The sequence below is a fragment of the Equus caballus genome, chromosome 31 (assembly GCF_041296265.1).
Source record: "Equus caballus isolate H_3958 breed thoroughbred chromosome 31, TB-T2T, whole genome shotgun sequence".
Lineage (NCBI taxonomy): Eukaryota > Metazoa > Chordata > Mammalia > Perissodactyla > Equidae > Equus > Equus caballus.
In genome coordinates, this window is record NC_091714.1 from 18,863,558 (window position 1) to 18,887,222 (window position 23,665).

Consider the following 23,665-nt stretch of genomic DNA (forward strand, 5'->3'; position numbering starts at 1 on the left):
CTTATGTGTAAAATAAGGAAAGTTGGATGTGAATCTCTTTAATGTCCCTTCTTTAAAAGTCTAGGATACAAGTCATATCCCGGATAAAATTATCCAGTTGTTTTCCTGTATCTATTTGATGCTAACATGTGTGAGTGTTGGACCAGAAGTGGGAGGTTAACTTTGCACAGCTAAACCCCAGAATTGCTTTCAAAATATAATTAAGTTGCTTGGCAGAAACCTTCCGTTCAGAATCAAAGTACACTTAGAAGACAGAAGATGTGGAAGATAGAATTGTGCTTCAGTTAAATATAATGGCCATGAAATGTTATTGTGCACTTTAATAACTAGTATTAAAAAATCCTTACAGATTGCACTCTCTAACTGATTAGATGAGAGACGTTTTCTTAAAAAAAAGTCCTTGCTGCCCCAGTAATATCTGTTGGATTTCTGTATGAAAATGCCCGTTTCTTTGCCCCAAGGTGCTAAAGATATGTCGTTAGCTTGAAAGATGGTTGGTGCAGACCTCAGAGGGAGCCCCTGGTGTTTATTTAAATAGAGCTTTCAGTTGGCAAGCAATTAGCCACCCATGACATATGACACTGTAACTGATGTCATCAGAGTAGCTAATTAAGTGTACTTAGGCACATGACACTCATGATGCAAGGAACTCAGAGCACAAACACATTTCCTGGTTTCTGGATGCCACAATCTTACTACTCGGCTGAAACTCATCACAATCTGATTATGAATTCATCAATGACCCCTTTGAAGACTGCAAATCGCTGGTTTTCCAGGAAATTTAATGTGGCATTCCTAGGCTTTACTTTCTGCAATATTTTCTACAACCTCAATTAAATGAAATCAGCTCTGCTACAGACACCAGTTTATAGTGATTAACAAAAATAGGCCAGTGGGTTTGTTTTGAGCTCATTTCTATTTCAGCCTGAAGCACAGGAAGTCTTGGATAACCAGCAGCTGCGGAGAATGACTGCATCAAGACCTGCTTGACTGCATCAAGACGGAGGGAAATATGCAAGGTGGTCGCAGGACATCTTCCTCTACTTGGTCCTTGACGTGGCTGGGAAATGCAAAAGGGAGCGCAGGGTCAGAGGAGGAGCACAGGTTTGGGATCAGGCAGATCCACGCTCTAATCCCAGCACCACAACCTTCTAGCTGGCAGACCTCTGACAGCAGGCTGAACTCTCTGAGGCCCACTTCCCTCATCTGTAATTACAGATCCTAATTCCTGCTTCAAAGAGTTGTCATGAAGATTTAATGAAAGAAACTAGTAGGAGACATCGTAAGCTCTCTATTATGCTAGGCCCCTTCTCCCCACATCTCCTTCCCGCTTCCAGTACTTTCCATTGCTGCCTGCCTGCATTGCTTCCTCCCTTCCCCCCTTTCTTCTTTCCTCTGTCCCTCTTCCTTCCCTTCCTTTCTTCATTCCTCCTTCCATCCTTCATTCCACAACTATTTCTCGTGAGATATGCTCCTCTGTGTATTAGAAATTGGCTACAGACTATATATATAACAGGCAAGACACTGTTCCTGCCCTCGAATACTTACTATCTAGTGGGAAAGACAAGTCATAAGTACTTTTAATCCCATGATGAGTACAAGGGTGGGTGGCTGGGAGGTCAGGGGCGGGGTGAGCACATGGAAGGAACATTTAATCCAGTCCCACGGCAGGCAAAGCTCAGGTTGAGCTGCTGGTGAGCAGTGGGCGGCTAGGTATGGATGACAGGGAGCTTGTACACAATGAGAACATCCCAAGCAAAGGCCCAGAGGCAAGAGGAAGCCTGGAACTGCAGGGAGTTCTGTCCGGCTGCAGGGAGAGCACAAAAAGGCAGTCACAGGAAATGAACTTGGAAGTAGGCAGAGGCCAGATCTTGAAGTGCTTTGTAGACCACGTTGAGGGATTCAAACTTCATCCCGAGGGCGATCAGGGGCGAATGCAGGGGTTTAAGTGGAGAAGAGGCAGGATGCAATGTGTGCTTTGGAAGGATGGTGGAGGAGGTAGGGCAGTGAGTCAGGAGAGGCCAGAAAGGAGGCCTCTGAAGTACCCAGGGAAAAGAGGACGGCAGCCAGCACCAGAGCAGCTAGAATTTTTATTCTCTCTTCTTGAAACAGAGCAGCCCTGGGAACTTCTGCGAAGTTTCTAGCTAGTCAAATAGGCTTACCACTTTTCCCACCTTGCTGGGTGTTAAGTTTATAAGCACGAGTAGTTACCATGATCACTTATATTTCCTTTGTGACTCATAGTATTTAAGTTAGAGTTATGGTCCAGCTGATGGCTGCTCGGAATCAGGCACCTTCCTAGGCGGTGACCAATGTCTTGTTTCTGCACCAGGAGAGCCTTCTAGACAAGACGATCTTAAGACCAAATCAAACGAACAGAACAAAACAAAAAACTTGACCAGCACTCTAAAGAATCCCTGGTTATGGTTAAGATTGTGCATGTGTGTGGAGAAGGAGAAGCTTTCATGAAATATCACCTCCCCATTTAAATGACCTTCCCTAAATACTGCTGCTATGACTTGGGAAGACCTATTAGTGTTTAATAAAACATGCTGCATCAACGCGGTTGAAGGGCAAAGTAATATCTTAAGAAATGTGCCGACTCTGACATTCTTACAAGAAACTCAGGCATCGGAAGAGCAATTACTCTAAATTATAATTTTACTAAACTTCAGATTAGAAGGAATTACTCTTTGGAGGGGCAAAATAAGAAAAAAGAATCTTATAGTTATTCATGTTGAAAAATAGCTTGCAAATAAAATAACTTCTTCTAAAGTTAACAGAGGAATGGGATTGCTTGGCATGCAGAACTGATCTTTAAAAATGTGATTCAGATCCACACAGATACAGTAATGCTGGTTATTCAGGGAGAAGCGTGAGTGAATAGCAGGAGGCATCATTTTAACACAGGCAATTTTTTAAATTATTTGGGCTCACAATATTTCCTCACCAGAAAGCAACGAAGTGTGAAACCAAGCCAATGGAACCACTACGTACATGTTTTTACCAAGGATTCAACATGCAGACACCATCTGAACTCTATCGTTCAAGATCATAAATCCTCATTTGTTAATATTTGGGCTCATTTATCATCCCAAAGGGACAACTGAAAAGGAAAACACAATTGAATAGTCAATCCATAAATGCTCCCATGTTTGCATGGGGCCTAATTTACACAAAAAGAAACTTCTCTGTATTTTCTTCCTAATGCACCCCCATGCCCACACGGGCCTTAAGAAGGCAAATATACATCTAAAAATGTTTCCACTTTTCTTCTCTCTTCTCACCTGTGACCATTTTATTAAACTACCATTTGTTGAGCATCTATATCACATCCTTCACTGTGATAAGCACTTTATAAATAGCATCTCATCTAATTACGACAATATCATGAAGTAGGCTGTGTTGGTCCACTGGGGCTGCTGTCACAGAGTATTACAGACTGAATGGCTTAAACAGCAGAAGGTGTTTTGTCATTTATCTTTTGATCTTGTGTGCATGGGTGTTGTCCGTCATTAGTTGTCTCACAGTTCTGGAGGCCAGAAGTGATCAAGGCTTGGTTCCTTCTGAGGGCTGTGAGGAAAGGATCTGTACCAGGCCTCTCTCCTTGGCTTACAGATGGCCATCTTCTCCCTGTGTCTTCACAACACTCTCCCTCTGTGTCTGTGTCTAAATTTCCTCTTCTTGTAAGAGCACCATTCAAACTGGATGAGGGCCCATCCCAATGCTTTGTTTTAACTTAAATGCCTCTATAAAGACCTTGTCTCCAAACACATTCCTGGTCTGAGGTACTAGGTTAGGACTTCAACATAAGAATTTTGTGGGTTACACAATTCAGCCCATAACATAGGTATTATATTCTCACTTTACAGATGGGGAAATTGGCGCTTGGAAAGTCCAAAGTCAGAAGAGACTATCCCCTGAGTCTGTCTGATTCCAGGCAGCAAGCTCTTATTTACCACCCTAAATTGCTCTCCAGCCCTGACTCCCCCGACCCCCCGTAGAATATCCCATCCCCAGCCTCACCACTGCTGTAACAGAGCGTCAGCTGATGAAATAATACGGAAAAATATTTTCCTACCGGAGGTAAGGAGAAATGTAAACAAAGGCACCTTGAAAGCTTTCATTCATTATCTACTTAACGTGGGATGGTAATAAGCATCTTAGAAACAGAATGTAAGAGAACTTGACCCTGCAATCTAGGAGCTTTCAATTAATGAGGGACAACACCAATGCAAACAAGCTCAAAAGATAAATGATGAAAGCTGAATAAATGTCTACATTAACTAGAGAATGAAAGGATTTCCATTAGACAAGAGCAAAGAGATAAGTAGAGCCAGGAGGAAGCTGAGGGAATTTCATATTTAGATTAGGCTGCTCTGAAGGAAATCTTCATCTCTCTTCCTGTTATTCAAGAACAACAGTGGGAGGCGTTTCAGGAGCCTCAAAAAATAGCTCAGTTTTTTCTCCATTCACTTTTTAAGCCCATTACAGATTTTACATATTTTGCTCATATTCACCTTCAGCAGTGTGTTAATATCACAAATGTTGTAAGCAGGGTTCTAAACAAAATGGCATCTTCACCGAAATTTTTAATTACTTAAATCATAAAAATGAAGTCAAACATCACCTGTTATGAAAGTTTGAATCTATATGAAAAAATCAAGATTAGCTAAAGTGACACCTTGCTAAGTCTTTCAGTCAATTAAAGGCAAGTCAGGAGGCTGGCCCCGTGGCCGAGTGGTTAAGTTCGCGCGTTCTGCTGCAGGCAGCCCAGTGTTTCGTTGGTTTGAATCCTGGGCGCGGACATGGCACTGCTCATCAAACCACGCTGAGGCGGCATCCCGCATGCCACAACTAGAAGGACCCACAACGAAGAATATACAACTATGTACTGGGGGGCTTTGGGGAGAAAAAGGGGACAAAAATTAAAAAAATAAAATCTCTAAAGGCAAGTCAGAAGAAATCAGCAATATCCTTACTATTATATAAACACAAGAAAATGGTCATTTTGTGCATCATAGGCATGTGAATAACTCCTCTTTTATGAGTAAAACTTCTGTTCTTCAAGTGATGCAACATTAGACACAACTTTCTGGCCGAAGCTGGCTTTAACTGAAGTTTGTACATAATCAAATGTTAGTTCATGTTACATCAGAAGTTAATTTGGACAAAATGAAAAGCTAATAGCTCATAGATCTTCGCATCAATGATGAACGGTGTGGACCTCTAAACTTCAGTCCCACCCATGGAGTCACCCACAGGAAGATGGGGAGTCAGAGGAAGGCTGGCTTTCAGCATTGTCCCAAAGAGTTACTTACATTGGAGACCCTTGTTATAGCCTGTGTGTTTAGGGACAATGAATTTGAATACTGTTTTTTTCCCCTTTCTTTCACAAAGATTTGTCAAAAGGTTAGCATCATTGGTCCAAGCCACAGCCATTACCAAACAATAAAAATTTCTTATATTGCAAATCTTGTCAAGAGAGCGTGTGCATACACACATACGCACAGTTGAATGCATTTGAACTTAGCAAAGGGCTTGAGGCTCAGGGCTATAAAGGAATATGATACACAACTGTGGACTGTAAAAAATAAAATACAGAAACAAACATCCAGAAACCATCTTCCCTGTTTCTATGGGTGGGACTATATCCAGTGAAAAATTCAGCCCACTCAAAGGCCTAACGATGGGTTCTTATGTTTGGAAACCATACTTTTGCCCTCCAACAGGAATATATTTTCACCATTTCTCCTAATCCCACTGAAAAGCACAGTGACACAATTCCAATGCCTATGTAAATGATTACTAAGCAGCAGATAATTATGCCCAAATCAATAGCTGGACAGCTGGGTTACTCTATGTCAAAACCCAGGCAATTCAATGAAAGTTCCCCTGAGGAATAGTCTCAGTTGTTATGGTGAATTTTGCTGTTACTTTTGCATTTTGATTGATTAATACACAATGCACCTTGGCATATTTTCTATTTGGAATGCACAACGCTGGTAACACGTGAGAAGACACAGTTGAATTCTCCTACTATTGCTTAATGGAATTTTTCTTTAATCTTTCAGAAACACAGCAGAAATTTTAAGTTTTGTACCTTTAAAAAGACTTCACTTCAATTATCTAAAAATAATATGCTAGCCTAAAGTAGGATGACTATTTAAATGGATAGATGCATCAAGAAATTTCTAGAAAATTATTCCTTTTATAGTATCAAAGCAAGAAGCTGACAGTAATTCCTGGGGATGTATAAATCTGATATTATAAAGTATACAGTTAACTTTAGAGATTGCTACATTATTCTATATGCATTCATGGAAGACAGTTACATATTCTCTACTGATGTAATACATATAATATTTGTTAATCTTCAGAGGGAATGGTTTTTATATAGAAGGAGAAAAACGAGAAGGACATTCAGAACATTAAAACATGTTTCAGCGGCCGGCCCGGTGGCATAGCGGTTAAGTGCGCATGTTCTGCTTTGGCGGCCCCGGGGTTCGCTGGTTCAGATCCCGGGGTGCAGACATGGCGCAGCTTGACAAGTCATGCTGTGGTAGGCACCCACGTGTAAAGTAGAGGAAGATGGGCATGGATGTTCGCTCAGGGCCAGTATTCCTCAGCAAAAAGAGGAGGATTGGCAGCAGATGTTAGCTCAGGGCTAATCTTCCTCAAAAAAAAAAAACAAAAACCGTATTTCATTGGGCAGAAGTGAAATCTGATTCACTTATAAGATTCTGTCTTACAAGGTTCATCACAACCTTATTGGTCTAGTGGGGAGAATTCTAACATCTTTTATACACAAGTGTTCCAGTCTCCCTGTCCTAAATCACTGCTCACAATCCCCATTGTGCTTTCTCAGTGCCAATAGCCATATCCACTGGTGACAAAATGTGGTGTTTCATGCTGGGTGCCTCGTGGGGATGACAATTCCATTTAATTGATGTGCTATCTCCACAAAATTGGCGACGTGATTCAGGGAAGTGACCTGAGCTCTATCTGCTGATTCCCTGAAGAGGAACTGACAGCTTTGACCAAGCACCTTTGACCTCTTGTCCATGAACTATCAACTGACCTAAGGTAACGCTGACTATTACACTCTTTAAGCACCAGTGGATATTTCTGTTTCAACATTGTTTCTTTCTGTTTTCTTTTTTTTAAACACAAGTCTTCCTTCTCTCTCTCTCTGTTGGCTACCATTTGAAATTATGAAGCTCATATCTTTTGATCCTTGCTATTGTCAAGCTTGAAGGGATCTGGTTATCTTTTTCCCAAGGCCATCATCACCCAGGAAAACGATATATTCTTCCAACCTTCCCCACCCCACATCCCCATAACTTATCACAGTCCATTGTTCTGATTTGCATTGGAAATACAATTTGTAAGTGCCTACAAATTAACTATAGAATTTAAATTTCTCTTCTGGGATTGCTTGAATCGTCCAATCTACTTTGCTTCAGTCTCTATTTGACATGAGTATTTAAATGTAATTTTTTCATTAAAGAGATGATGAGTGAAGAACATAATTTACTGGAGTTGTGCCTAATAAAATGAGAAGGGTTTGGACAATAATTAGTAGTAGGGATATTTTTTCCAGAAAATTAAATTTTCAGAGTTTCTGTGTGCCTTTTTGTAGGCAAGAGCCTCTGCTATACGATGATTCCTCTGGCAAAGTATTCAAACTAAGGTGTCCCTGCAGAGTTGAATACAATGCGGAATTTCCATATGCACATGGATGTGTTTTCAGGTATGGAACTTTCAGAGGGTTTACATCTTTCACACCAGCACTGCTCACACGATGCTTCCTACTTCAACTTCACCACGATGAAGACGAGAATGTTCACTCGGAACGTGCTTAAATTCCTGTCCTCAATGTGAAAACATTTTCCTTTCAGCTCCTCTTAGCTACTGTAAAAGAACCGCCTTTTATTCTTCCATAGTATCTCTAAATTGTACCATGTAAAGCATTTTCTTGGTTACGTTTTGTGGTCTCTAACGGAGACAAAGAAGATTGTGGTGTGAACTTTGTGCCTCAAATCTCTTGCCCACTCACATCTCCCAAATAAAGCAAATAAAAGGAGGTCAGAAAAACTAGGCAACATGTAAACCAAGGGCCTCTGTGCTCTGAGGTTCTGCCTGATAAAAGTGTGCCTGTGTGTGGAAATGCGTTCCATCGTTAACTAACGTCTTTAACAGTAGGGTACTGTTTGACCTCCGCAGACAATTGAAAGAATTGAAATGCCGTCTATCGAAACCAAGACTAAGATTAAATACTCAAAGTACAAGAGAATCAACAGACAAGCTATTGTATCATACTATGAATAGAAATACAAAACTAAAAGGATCAAAGTTTCCTTAAGGTCCTTTCTGAGTTCCCTTCTTCAATATCTGGTTACTTAGCCCATGGGAACAAGGGAACAGAATTCAACATGGGAAAGAGAGAGGTCTGTACGTAGATGCAGTTTTTCTGAGAAACACACACACACAATAAAATGCTTCTAACCCTCAAAACATCAGAGGCTGGCAGTTTCACTGGGCCATCATTAATGAGGCCATCTGATGAAACAAAATTAAGAGCACGCAGCACACTCAACAGCAAGAGAGCCTGCACCCAACTGAACTTGTGACATCAAATAAACATCTGGCCACAAAAATGGTGGATCTTTCCCTGTCATTTGTACATGAACTCCTACCTTCTCTGGCTTCACAGTTATTTTTTTTAACCTCAACATCTCTCCCCAATAACCTTCACACACCATCATTTTCATTAGCATGCGTCGTCCCTAACTCTGTAGAAAATCTTTTATCACCAAACAAATCTATTGCCTCTCCTCTATAAATCAGCTCAAACATATGTCACTTCTTATCTATTATTCTGATCATGCTTAAATGCTCAACAACCTCCACAAATGCTCCGTCTTTTCTCACCTACAGTTTCAAAATGTCGCACAACTGGCTCTTACCTGGGGGCCCCTCCCATTCCCCATTCTTCAGTCAGATGCCTCAAATAGTCATAACTTAAAATCAAACAAACAAACTTCTCTGTGGATTTCTTCCACTTTTTCCTCTATGTATTTTCTCCCTATTCATCTTATAAATTAGTTGCTATATTTTCTATCTCTCAAGCTTCATTTTATTCAAAGCCAATATGGAGGACCAACTTGGTTTTGCCAAGCATTTCCAGAGACGCCTTAATTTGCGTATCTAAAAATATATAATTGTAACAAGTGATCATAACCAAACCATAACCCTTCTACTTTAATGCATATTACTCAGTTTTTAAAATATTTTATATCTCCTATATAATTATGTGTTTTATCTAATGTGCATATACATGCTCACATGTAATTCTGAATCTATCATATATTCTGCTATATCAACACTTACAAATATGTACAGCACTGCTAAATAGCTAAATATTTTCCTTATTTTGCCCTTTAATGAGGATGTTGAGATCTGTGTCCAAGACCCTTCAAATTATGGTTTAGTGATTATTATAGTAGAAATGTTATTATCATCCTAACTCTACCTTCCCATGCAGAGGCCCCAGACACAAGTTTCAGTGATGTTTACAGGAAGGAAGCAGCTCATTTTGTTTAACTGAACATGTAAGATTCAAAGACCCCTTTCCACCAGCTAGAAACAATTACAACCAGGCACATTAATGAGACTATTGCTTCTATCCTGATTTATCTTCTTCTTCAATCAGATAACCTTTATTTAATATCTTAGGGCTGTGTTCTGCTGGCACTTGCTCTGGTCTGTTTGCCTAGTGAATTTATTTGCCAGAAACGTAATTTAATCTGTGATTTCAACTTCCCACCAGCAGATCACATTTGCCTTTATCCTTCCGAATAACATTGTTTTAAAAATATGCCAGTTCCTCTGAAATCACAGGGCTAAAACCAAGTATTTTTAATAAAAGAATATAGTGCATACATAGCTGTAACGTACACTGTCTATTACTTCCAGAGATCACGTTTAGCAGAAGGATCACTCAGGTCCAGATGTTTGCTGTTGTGCAAGGAAAACAGGTGCATAGGGCTTGAGACACAGAGGGAGACACGGATCTCTGATGCCAGCTCACACGGGGCATGCTACCCAACATGGTGGTGCAGAACATCACAGGCACAGGAGGAAGATGCCTGAATATCTGAAAAGCCTGAATTTGGATGTCTAGACTCCTCTACCATTTATCTAAGACACACAGAGAAATAATCCCAACCACGCACCTGCTTTACCTTAGAAAAGGTCTGTGATCAAGCTTAATCTCAAGACCGAATTACATGAAGCCTCAATCTTCTCATCTCTAAACAGCGATTTTCCCCCAGGATTGGATGGGGCAAATGCATAGTTCGAAAAACTACATTTACTATTATAATATAATCACATCTTTGGGGAAAAAATCGTATTGTTTTCATGAAATACAAGCTAAAGAAATTGAAGGTTGAAGAAAACAAAGGCAAGGAATATTTTTTTTAATCAAAAGAGAGTCTGGGTTTAAAACAGCCAAAAAACAGTGAAGTAAATTCTCTTTCAGATCTAAGAGCTATGACTTCCCCCTCCAGAGAATAGAATGCTCCACCATCAGCATTTGGCACTCAACATGGAAGGGCTGGTTATTTCCTGTTATTAGTACTGCATATCAGCAGTAATAATGAATTTCAATCTTGCTTTGATTAAATATAAAACATTTAATTCAAATATTAGCCAAACACACAGATAATGCAAACATCCGTTCAGATCCTTGTAGGACTTGGCATCTCCTAACCTCAAACGGCCTCCGTTTGAGAGGCTTGCTCATCTTGAATCATGTAAATCACATCCTGAGATGTTTTAAAGAACTTGCAACTTCTAGATAATAACTCGCTAACCATATGCATCCTGTTTATCTTAAAATCTCTCCTGATGGAGGAATGGGCTTCAGACCAGCCTCACGTGGGCTATCTCCCCTGGCGAATAAAACGTTTCACACTCAAACATTTAATGTTTAAAGATCAGGACTGTTAGTTAAATGAATTAATCTGGTGTGAAAACTATTTGCATTTTTAACATCATCAGACTTTCTTTCACCCCCAACTGTTTAGTTCACTGCTTGCATGATTATAATTAGCAAGGGGGGGGGGAATCATTTTATTCAATGCTAAATGGCATTCAAGAATTCTCCAAAGAAACACAGAACAGGTGGGTGGGGCAAGGGAGAGAGTAGGGCTCTTTCTAGAGAGAAGGTATCCTTTCTGCACGAAGAAGAGCAGCGTCTTCTTAAAACAATAGTTCATTTTCCCATGTGTGTCCCGTATCCAATTCATTCCTGTGAATATTCTGGTAAAATATACTGAGCCCCCACTTTGGACCATGCATTGCAGTAGATGGTGAAAGATACCAAGTCACACCAAACAAGAACCTTATGGCTGAAGGATGGGCAGAAGGTGAGTTTACGTCTTAGTTTGGATAAACATGATTCCATTAGGGCGTTGTTAGAAGTCAGGTTCAATGCACATGGTCACCAGTATCTAGGAGGCGGAGAGGACCAGGAAAACCTTTCCAAGGACTGGCCTGGGTCTCCAACCTCCTTTAATACCACCTTCCCCGGTGCTCACCGCGGTCCAGCCACACCTGCCTCCTGTCTGTTCCCCAACCTTGCTGACCTGATTCCCACCTCCGCACCTTCGCACTGGGCGATCCCTCACAGAAGCCACTGCCCAGTGCCTCCCCTCCTTCGGTTCTCAGCTTCCAAGTCACCTCCTCAGAATTCCAGGCAGCAGCCCCTGTAGTCTCCATCCCCTCATGACTCTCAGTAATCTGGTTTCTACATTTACCCGCTTATTGCGTGCCTCTCGCCACTACAATGTAAAAGGGGTATGTGAAGGGACCTTCTCCAGAGGAGGTCACATCTGAGCTAAGCTGAAAAGATGAGGGGGAGTTAGCTGAAGAACAAGGGAGAAAGGAGAGCAATGCTTTCCAAGAGAAGAGAATATTTTATGTATGTGTCTATATATACATAGACACATACATTCATATGCATATATATGCATACAAGTATGAAAGCACATGGCTATTTGCTTTGAGATAAGTGACTAATGCTAAATATCTTTCTTTCTTACTCAATCTCTGCCCCAGTAGCCTTGCTACTGCCTAAAACACCCTCTGGTATGGCAGGACTGCTTAATGGAACATGCACTGTATGGAAATTCTATGCTGTTTTATGCACATTAACTCATACAATCCAATCCACCTACAACCCCATGAGATAGGCATAGAGATACAAAAAAGTTAACCACACTGCCTGACATCACTCAGCAAACGGAGCTAGATTCCCAGCCCAGGCCGGTCAAACTCCAGAGCTCTCAACTACCAAGCTGGACGCCCCTCCTTCTGCATTTGGGCTTTGAAGGGTCCTAATAAAATGCCAGAATGTTATAGGGATGGATGAAGAGCGGGACTCCTGGTCCACATGCTGGGCTCAGGCATGGTGCAAATGGTCACAAGCATGCCTGGCTCTTTGGTCCCATCAGGTTCCTGGTGGCCAGAGGGGCCTGGGTGGCTGGAGCCCCAGACGACTGCTTCAGGACCGAAGTGTGTTTGCCCCAGGATGCCTGAACAGATGCTCTCATTTTCTACGTCTGCTATCATGTGAAGAATGTTGAGACAGACTGGCTGAGCCATCACTAGACATTCAGATTTAGCAAAAGCTAACTTGTTGAGTTGTGTAGATACCCACTGAGCAGCACAGGAGAGGATGGAACCCAAACCCACAGTGGAGAGTGAAGGGAGGAGCAGAAGAGGATGAGCTTGGGGTGAGGGTCGGGAGGCGGCAGATATATGAATGGGAAACCAGGGAGCACGGAGTGGAGGGAAGAGGGGAAGGTAGAGAGCCCAGAAAGAACTAGACTCCTCAGTGAAAGTCACAAACTGACTATGGCCAGCCTGGCCTGCCTCTCCACAGGTCAGAAGCCAGGGTCGTGTGGAGGCAGGTCATGAGGAAAACTCCACCTAGTTTCTCTCACTGGGAGGTATTAATTTGATAATTCTCAGATCTGGAAAATGAGGAAGAGATGAATTAAGGGGAAGCAGAAATTTTCTCTATTCTTCTAACTACTTTTGGATTACTTATACAATGCAGAGGAGAATTATTAGAAGTCTGAACATATACATATATTTTTTTTTTTTTTTCCAGTTTTGGGTGCTAATTGGCCTTAAACCCTCTGGGGCAAGGACTTTGTCTTATCGATCTGTGTAGACCAGGTAGTGAACACAGTATCTGGCACATAGAAGATTCCAGGTAAATACTGGATGAACAAATGAACGCGAAAACACTTATAGTTGCTTTTTTAAAAGACAAAATGCAAGTCGAGAGAAATGAGCTATATTCCTTGTTTCCACTGGCAAGAATTTAAATAGGAACATACAATCATTTACCTATTTAACGCCCTGATCCACTTATACTTGCCCTGTAGTCTCTAGCCATCAGGAAGCAAAACCATGATAACCTGAATTATCACCCCAAATAAGGAACAATTTGAATATATATGCATTATTGACCTAAGAATAACTCAGGCATTTTGATTTTTAGAGGTTTTACTCTAAAAAATCTTAGAAACTTAAAGATGATCTCTTTGATAAAAGAGAAAAATCCCCAAGGGGAAATTTATCTCTGACAACATTTAACTAACCAACCAGAAAACGTCAATTCAACAAGTCACAGAAGTTTCTGGTCATTGTCCAAGTAGGACAAATGTAATACCTTTTCTTATTTAAATGCCCAAAGTACTCATATTTGTTTCTTGGGTCAAATTAGCTGTGATTTCCAGTGGAGTCAAACTGTAAGAGGGAAAGCATATGGGGTAGGAAAGAGATGGGATGTGGCCTTCAAAATCCAGACTATGGGGGCCCGTCTGGTGGTGCAGGAGTTAAGTTTGCATGTTCCACTTCGGCGGCCCAGGGTTCGCCAGTTCAGATCCCGGGCACAGAACTAGCACCACTCATCAAGCCATGCTGCGGCAGGCATCCCAAGTATAAAATAGAGGAAGGTGAGCACAGATGTTAGCTCAGGGACAATCTTCCCCAGCAAAAAGAGGAGGCTTCGGGGCAGATGTTACCTCAAGGCTAATCTTCCTAAAAAAATCCAGACTATGATAGAACTTCGAAACGCATATGAGCCTTTTCTCTTAAGGGCTGTTATTTACAGATGCTCATTTCTGCCCTTCAAAATCATTTTCCAGGTTATCAAATATAAATCTCTTGCAATCTAAATACTTTTTATTGATTACTGATGGATACAAGGTTTCAGGATTCCCAGGACATCACTACAGAAGGAAGAATCTTCTTTCACAGCTCTGATATTACAGATTATTTCCTCAGTTTTCTGTCTCATATTTGGTAATGTAACACATGCCGACTGAATAAATCAACCACAGTATTAGCTTTACCACTAAAATATTATGTTTGATGAAGAATCCAGGCCTTTCCCAATCACAGCTGGCACTAAACTGTCACATTCCATAAGCAGCACTAAACTGTCACATTCCATAAGCAAAATCATAAATATTTGGGAAAATAAGCACCAATAAATTTGTGACATTATGCCAGTCATAAGGGGCTACTTCATAAGGAAATCACTTGAAAGATTTTGTCTTCATCACCTTTCATGATAAATTTATCTCATAAAATTGAAAGGAGAGACTATCAGAAGAAGGAATTATAGGTTAATTGTTATCACATTACACTTTTAAAATGTTTCCCACTTGGCACCCCTTAACAGCTGCCTCCCAAGCCAACTGTCACATAGGAACAAAGAACTTTAATTTGCAAAGGAGCCAACTCCACGCTGTATTAATAAAGTCACTTCTTGTTGTCTCTTAATAATGAGCTGTCAGATGGCTTGCTTTGATTAAAACAACAAACTTCCCAGTATGAATAGACCTGTTCCAGAGGCAACACTCCCTCCTCTTGGACGGGATGTTCTGAGTCTTTCTGACTCTCTCACTAAGCCAGCTTCGGTTCACCTTGCATGGAATTCCATCTTGAAATCTTTAAAAATCACTCCCCTAGTTGCATGAATCGCAGCCTTCTTGTGAACAAAAGTCTTCATCATGTCCTGTTATAAATAGATTATTATTTATCAAGACCAGCTTTCTATCCCCCATTGAAGACTTCTCTTTCTGGCATCCCCTCGCTGCCCCTTGTTGCCCCAGGGCGGGACACGAGGCTTTGCAGCATATTGCCGTATGAATCTTCCTCAAGTACCCAATTACCCAGCTCCAGCAGCATGTCAGCATCCTGACAGCTGCGAGCTGCGTGCAGGCCAGGCTGTCAGAGGTGAAAGACTGCCCCAGCACTCCTGGTCCTCGCTGCATTTCCATTACAACGCGGAGGAGAAGAGGCGCACACATTGAAAGGAGTTCATTAGGGATGCCACGGAGGTCAAAGACGGCTTAGAAGAAAAGGCTGAGGTGAAAATTAAAAAAAGGAAAAGTGGCAGGGTAGTCCAGACAGGCGCTGGTGCTATTAGACGGAATAGCCAGACTCCTCGCACAGGCCCCGCCGAGCTATTGTGGGAGAGAGCACACACTCAGACTGATTTTAATTGAGATCAATTTCACAAGCACCATCTTCTGCAAAGTCCTTCAATTGATTGAAAACCAAATGAAGCTTTTATAAGAGGGGACAAATTTTCCTGTTGTCCCCTCCCATTGCTCCCTCCCCAATTTTCTGAACTTTTGGAGATTCTGTGCTAAAGGAAACAATATTTCTTCTGGGCCAATCGCTCTCTATTTTTAAATAATTATTATTTGAACTTTATTTTTGTGAATCTAACCTATTAGCTCAATTATTTGTTAGCAGCAACCATTTCTTAGTGGATCAGAAACATAAAAGGCCCCAGAATTCTACCTGTTGCCCAGAGAGCAGCCTCTCTACAAGCTCACTCATTCCCTTGGGGACCACAGGACCAACACTTGTGTCATTGGCCGATAGCATCTTATAAGGTATTTGCTACAAGCTGTTATGATTTAGAGAATGGACTTGGCCCCACACGTATCCAAATGAGTATAAAGATGACTTGTGTCACAGTGGTGATGTCACTTAATAACCAGGAACATACAGTTATGCAGATGTAAGACCTTCTTGGTGTTTATCTAGCCTTATCTAAAACTCCACACAGATTCCTCTCTGTTTAAAAAAAAGCTGCTAAATAAATGATTACGCCAACAACAGATAAAATAAGGCCCTGAAACAAGCGAAAATGCACACTATAGGAAATTCTATGGGTGGTGGTAAACGGTTTGTATTCAGACCAGAATAAGAAGACAATTTCTATTTCAGTGTACCATAATGGATTGAAGATATACAACACAAAGGAGTTACTTATTACAAGGGTTTTGCAGGGTTGAAATACAGCACACTAAGGAAGGCCACGGCTATTCTCATCCAGAGGATTTCACGAACAACGAATAAATAAACATATGAGATGGGGCGCTAAAGTATGGAAAGTTTCACTTGAAATGAGCACAGTAGAATTCCCATATTTCAATAAATTACATCGCTTTCAAATAATCACTCAAATAGTTATTGCAAGAATCAAGTGACATAATGTAAATCATGAGGTTTAGTACCTGGAATACAGCAGGAGGGGTGTGCGTGCATGTGTGCACACGTATGTGTGTGTGTGAAATACAGATATATGTATATCACATATATCCTATCTATATATGAAGACAATATATGTAGTCCAATGATGCTGCAATTGTTCTAATTGCCATTGTTTGCGTTTCCTCTGAATTATTTTCAGAGCCTTTAGCACGTTCTCTTTAGCAAGATTTATGTAGTACTTAATATTGCAGAGAACAATCTTAGATAGACTGGAAAAACTTCCTATGATAGTGGCCTTGATTTCCGGACAGTGCTGTCATTCAGAAGTGAGAGTAATAAGAGTCTAAACAAGCAAGCCAAAATATATCATTTGGGGTCAAGATTGAGATACAGTCTATCAAACAAGGAGATAGGTGCTTGGGCGACTTCCCATCTAAACACAACTCCAAAAGAGGAGCTGCAAGACTGAGTGATGGCAGCTTCGGCAGAGCAAACATGGAACTTCCGGAGCGACCACATCAAAAGCCAATGCTCATTTGGCCGTGGAGACGCTGGGGTTGTGAAACACACATTTCCATTACTTTACCATCGAGCCTCATTCTTGTGACAAACCTAGAATCTCCTAGTAAATCTGAACAGCAGAAAAAAATTAATAATGTTTAGTATATATGTTTATAGGTTGAAGGAGAAGAGGGAGTCTATTAGTGATTGCATAAAATCAGGAAATAATTAGAAAAGCAGTGGTTGGGGTCGGCTAGGAAAGGCTTAAATATGTCCTTAATTACAGAAACCTAAGAGCTGGAAGGAGTCTTGGAGATCACCTGGAGTTCTAGATCAATTCTCTCATTTTCAGAGAGGAAACAAAGGTCAGAGAAGTTAACCGCTTTGTCCAACTACATAGGCTGAAAGAGGAAGGATGAAAAAATTGCATCAGTCTTATTCTGAATGTCCACTCTGTTTTGTTGTTCTAGAAAAGGGATTTAAAGAAGACAAAATTTTTAAGAAAACTTTTTATTAAATACTCACACAAATAAATATCACTTTAAATACCTTTAGAAATCTTATAACTGTGTCTTCGCCACCAAGAAACTAATGACATAATGACCTTGGGCCATTGACAGCAGTATTTCTAGAGCAGATCTCTGGACTTTCTGGCTCTAGCTTCTAGAGCCTGTTCCTTTTTATTCTAGTTCCTCTCTCACCAGGCTTTGCTTCAGGAGTAATCTGACTTCCTATGGACTCCTTCCTACAGGGGAGAGACCATGGTGAAAAGCCCATAAGAAAAGCCTACTTATCCACTGATAAATTCTTTATAATTTTATAAATTTATGATTGTCATTTGGGGCTAGATAGAAAAACTACCTTTATGCATTGTCAAAAATTAGTTTAAAAGTTTCCGTATAAAAAGCTCAGTAAAAGTTTCTATGAAAAAAGTATCAACGAATATCCCCCCATCAGAAAGAACCATTTATAAATGTGGTATTTCACTTTCCCCTTTTAATTTTTGTGCCTTGGGTTAAGTATGATATAGGTCAGCATTAATTTACAAACAGCTAAATAAAGTTTTCCATTTAAAAAAAGCAGTAAATCAAAAAGTAGTAAGTAAAAGTAGTAATCAAATTATTTCACTTGTTATTACATGTAAATATGTTATACTTATTCGTATTTTAATACATATCTAACATTTTAATTGAAAAGTGCACCATTCATGCATTTTTTGTTGTGGGATGGGACATTTTTAAAAACAAAGAGATATTTTTAAATTTCTCTAAAAAGTTCTCATAGGCCCTAATTTGCAGATCTCAGCCAAAATATAACTGTCAAAGAAATAGGATTCTTTTGCAAATTCTCCCCTCTAAGCACTCTTTTTCACATTGGTTTTCCAAACAGAACAACTTTTTAAGAGGTGAAAGAAATGTAAAGATTTTGGATTCAGTCTCATAAGCATCACACAACGGATTTGCCAGATCCCACCCCACAGAGAGTTATATTTCAACAGAGAATGAAATCATTCACCACGTCATTGCCTAGAAAGCCCTGTAGCATCAAGAAACAGAATTATTTTCGACAATAAATGATTGCTCTCTTAAAGCACTAACGTAGTTTCTCTCTTTCCAAAATTGTGTTACTGCCATTTGCAATGTATTATCATATAGATACACTTGTGAAGACGTCTGACTATCTAGAAAAACAATGCCCCCTCGGTTGCATCCTTTTCGATTCCACTGAATTCGACAGGAGAAAGGAAAGAGAATTACCATGTAGAAACACCTGACAGCTTGAATATAAAGCATTGCCCCATTTAATCCCCAACCAGCAAGTAAGGAGTTGGCACCATTTTACATATAAGGATACTGATACTCAGAGAGCTTAATTAGATTTTTCCAAGGTAAGCTAGTATGTTTGGGAGTTTGCTGAAGCCTATTCTTTCTGGGCTGACTCCATGTTAGTACTAAACTCATTTAGAGTAACAGTATGGTAAGTAGCATTGCCTTTAGCTTTCAACACTTTCCAAGCCAAATGCCTTACCTTTGAGACCCTGGTCCCAGGCTCGCACTCTCTTGTTCACTGCCTTCATGCTGGGCCTCATGGGCCCGGAGAAGGACTCTGTCCTGCTCCTCCTTCCTGCTGACCTTCATTTTACGGAAATTTACTAGGACTCTCAACAAACTCCACCCCTCCAACCTAAAGGCTAACTTAAGACACCAAACCAGGAGAACGTGCCAAAGAATGAGTCTGCTGAAAGCCTTCAAGAGAAATGCAACCTCCACCATTTAACACATCAATCAGCATAGAAAGAGTTTCAAGTTGGCCAGGGTGACATCTTGAGCAAGCAGAGCTTTTCGGTGCCTCATAAACTGTATCCAGTAGGTTTCTGATTAGGTTTCTTTTTAAAGAATGAAGCCAGGACTTCTACCTCTGGTGTGGTAGACTAAGTTGTTACAGAAAAACTGTTCCGCTTGGAACAATGTGAAAAGCTGAACCAAAGAAATCTTTTTTTTTTTAAGTTTAGAGAGTTATCAAAGCAGCGAAGACTTGTAGAGCAAAATCCTGAGCCACGGGAAGCTCTGAGAGGTCAGCGTGACATCTGGGGCAGTTTCCCCCTGAGGCCCTCGGGCAGGGCCGGGCAGCTGCAGAGAACTTCCGCCAGGGTTAAAGAGCAGGAAGGGCAAACATCGGATTCTGAGGCCCGCGGGCTTTCAGTGGGGAGCTCGTCTCCCCAAGAAGACTCTACCCTAAGAACAGGCCAGCAGGCACAAGGCTAATGCCAAACTCCACGTCAACTCAACCTTTTGGCTGAAAGGGATCATGACCTGTCTTAACTGTTGCCTGGAAAAGAAGTATGTCCTCTTTGGGCAAAGATAACTATCATTAAGAATCTCAAACTATCTCTACATTTTACTGCACTACTTTTGGCAATAAACCAAAAGCTATCAAGAATACTAAGAGCCAAGAGAAATGAATGAATGAAGAAAAACCAGAGAACGGGGTTTTAAAAATATATGCATATATGGATGTTTGTGTGTACATACACACATACATACAGTAAAATGTAATTTTTTCCAGAATTTATCTATATTTTCAATGCAAACTCAATCAAAATTCCAGTGGTTTTTTTTTTTAATTGAATGAACAGGCTGATTCTAAAATTTACATGGAATTAATACAGGCCCAAAATAGCCAAAAATATTCTAAAGAAGAGTTATTGTACTGGATACCAAGGCTTCCTAAACAGCTATAGTAATTAGGGCTGGCCTGGTGGCGGAACGGTTAAGTTCACACATTCTGCTTCTGTGGCCTTGGGTTCGTCATTTCGAATCCTGGGTGTGGACCTGTGCACCACTCATCAAGCCATGCTGTGGCAGGCGTCCCACATAAAATAGAGGAAGATGGGCATGGATGTTAGCTCAGGGCCAGTCTTCCTCAGCAAGAAAGAAGAGGATTGGTGGCAGATGTTAGCTCAGGGCTAATCTTCCTCAAAAAAAAAAAAAAGCTATAGTAATTAAATTAGTGAGGCATTGGTATAAGGATAGATGAATATACAATGGACATAATAAAGAGACAGAAAGAGACTCACAGTTCTATGGATCATGATTTATAACAAGAGTGCCACTGCACAGCAGGGGGAATAGGATGATCTCTTTAAGGCTGGGTCAACTAGATATCCACTCGGGGAAAAGTGCACCTTGTCCTCTACTTTCTCTCATTATAAAAATAATTCCATGTGATTACAACTGTAAATATGAAAGTATTGTAACAATACAGCATTTACAAGACAATATAAGAGAATATCTTTATGACCTTGGAATTAGTAAAGATTTCTTCAACACAACATAAAACCCACTAACTATAAAGGAAACATTTTTTTTTAATTGCAGTAACATTAGATTGTAGTAATATTTAGCTTTCAGATGTACATCGTAATATATTTCGAATTCTGTGTAGATTATATCATGTTCACCACCCAGAAACTAATTATAGTCCATTCCCTCACATGTGAGCCTAATCACCCCTTTTGCCCTACCTCCTTCCCCTATGGTAACCACCAATCCAGTCTTCATTGCTATGTGTTTGTTTGTCATTGTTTTTATCTTCTATTTATGAGTGAGATCATACAGTATTTGACTTTCTCCCTCTGACTTATTTCACTCAGCATAATACCCTCAAGGACCATCCATGTTGTCACAAATGGCCGGATTTCATCATTTCTTATGGCTGAGTAGTATTCCATTGTGTAGATATACCACATCTTCTTTATCCATTCATCCCATGATGGACACCTAGGTTGCTTCCAAGTCTTGGCTATTGTGTATAATGCTGCAATGAACATATGGGTGCATGTATCCTTATGCCTTTGCATTTTCAAGTTCTTTGGATAAATATCCAGCAGTGGGATAGCTGGATCATGTGGGAGATCTATTCTTAATTTTCTGAGGATGCTCCATACTGCTTTCCATAGTGGCTGCACCAGTTTGCGTTTCCACCAGCAGTGTATGAGGGTTCCCTTCTCTCCACATCCTCTCCAACACTTGTTTCCTGTCTTGTTAATGATAGCCATTCTGACTGGAGTGAGGTGATACCTCACTGTAGTTTTGATTTGCATTTCCTTGATAGCTAAGGGTGTTGAGCATCTTTTCATATGCCTGTTGGCCACCCGTATATCTTTTTTGGAGAAATGTCTGTTCAGATCTTTTGCCCATTCTTTAATTTGGTTGTTGGGTTTTTTGTTGTTGAGATGTATAAGTTCTTTGTATATTTTGGATATTAACCCTTTATCTGATCTATAGTTTGCAAATATCTGCTCCCAATTAGGTTGTCTTTTCATTTTGTTGATGGTTTCCTTTGCTGTGCAGAACTTTGTAGTTTGACGTAGTCCCATTTGTTCATTTTTTCTTTTGTTTCCCTTGCCTGGTCAGACATGGTACTTGAAAATATGCTGCTAAGACCGATGTCAAAGAGCATACTGCCTATGTTTTCTTCTTGAAGTTTCATGGTTTCAGGTCTTACATTCAAGTCTTTAATCCATTTTGAGTTGATTTTTGTGCATGGTGTAAGGGAATGTCCTACTTTCATTCTTTTGCATGTGGCTGTCCAGTTTCCCCAACACCATTTATTGAAGAGACTCTCCTTTCTCCACTGGATGCTCTTGGCTACCTTGTTGAATATTGGCTGTCCATAAATGTGTGGGTTTATTTCTGGGCTCTCGATTCTGTTCCATTGATCTGTGTATCTGTTTTTGTGCCAGTACCATGCTGTTTTGGTTACTATGGCTTTGTAGTATATTTTGAAATCAGGAAGTGTGATACCTCCAGTTTTGTTCTTTTTTCTCAGGAGTCCTTTGGCTATTCTGGGTCTTTTGTTGTTCCATATAAATTTTTTTTTTTTTTTTTTAAGATTTTATTTTTTTCCTTTTTCTCCCCAAAGCCCCCCGGTACGTAGTTGTGTATTCTTTGTGGTGGGTTCCTCTAGTTGTGGCATGTGGGACGCTGCCTCAGCGTGGTCTGACGAGCAGTGCCATGTCCGCGCCCAGGATTCGAACCGATGAAACACTGGGCCGCCTGCAGCGGAGCGCGCGAACTTAACCACTCGGCCACGGGGCCAGCCCCCCATATAAATTTTAAGATTCTTTGTTCTATTTCTGTGAAAAATGTTGTTGGAACTTTGATCGGCATTGCATCAAATGTATAGATTGCTTTAGGAAGTGAGAACATTTAAACTATGTCAATTCTTCCAATCCAAGAGCACAGAATATCTTTCCATTTCTTTGTGTCTTCTTCAATTTCTTTCAACAATGTTAAACACGTACAGATCTTTCACCTCTTTGGTTAAGTTTATTCCTAGGTATTCTATTCTTTTTGTTGCCATTGTAAATGGGATTGCATTCTTAATTTCTCTTTCTGCTACTTCATTGTTAGTGTAAAGAAACGCAACTGATTTTTGTATGTTCATTTTGTATTCCGGGGCTCGACTGTATTCATTTATTGTTTCTAAAAGTTTTTTAGTGGATTCTTTAGGGTTTCCTATATATAAAATCATGTTGTCTGCAAAGAGTGACAGTTTCACTTCTTTTTTCCAATTTGGATCCCTTTTATTTCTTTTTCTTGCCTCATTGCTCTGGCTAGGACTTCCAATACTATGTTAAATAAGAGTGGTGACAGTGGGCATCCTTGTCTGGTTCCTGTTCTTAGAGGGATAGCTTTCAGTTTTTCTCCATTGAGAATGATATTTGCTGTGGGTTTGTCATATATGGCCTTTATTATGTTGAGGTATTTTCCTTCTATACCCATTTTATTTAGAGTTTTTATCATAAATGGATGCTGTATCTTGTCAAATGCTTTCTCTGCATCTATTGAGATGATCATGTGATTTTTATTCTTCATTTCGTTAATCTAGTGTATCCTGTTGATTGATTTGTGGGTGTTGAACCATCCTTGCATCCCTGGAATGAAACCCACTTGATCATGATGTATGATCTTTTTAATGTATTGTTCTATTTGATTTGCTAGTATTTTGTTGAGGATTTTTGCATCGATGTTCATCAGTGACATTGGTCTGTAATTTTCTTTTT

General features: G+C 40.3%; 1 protein-coding gene across 1 annotated transcript in view; it reads right to left on the reverse strand.

Annotated features, from left to right (window-relative positions):
• Positions 1 to 747: 747 nt before the first annotated feature.
• SAMD5 (sterile alpha motif domain containing 5) overlaps positions 748 to 23,665 on the reverse strand; it is a 182,337-nt gene continuing 159,419 nt past the window's right edge. Inside the window, exon 2 of the mRNA XM_070256431.1 lies at positions 748 to 1,060. Coding sequence (XP_070112532.1) covers positions 830 to 1,060 — 231 coding nt within the window. The 3' untranslated portion in view covers positions 748 to 829. The remainder of the gene's footprint in view (positions 1,061 to 23,665) is intronic.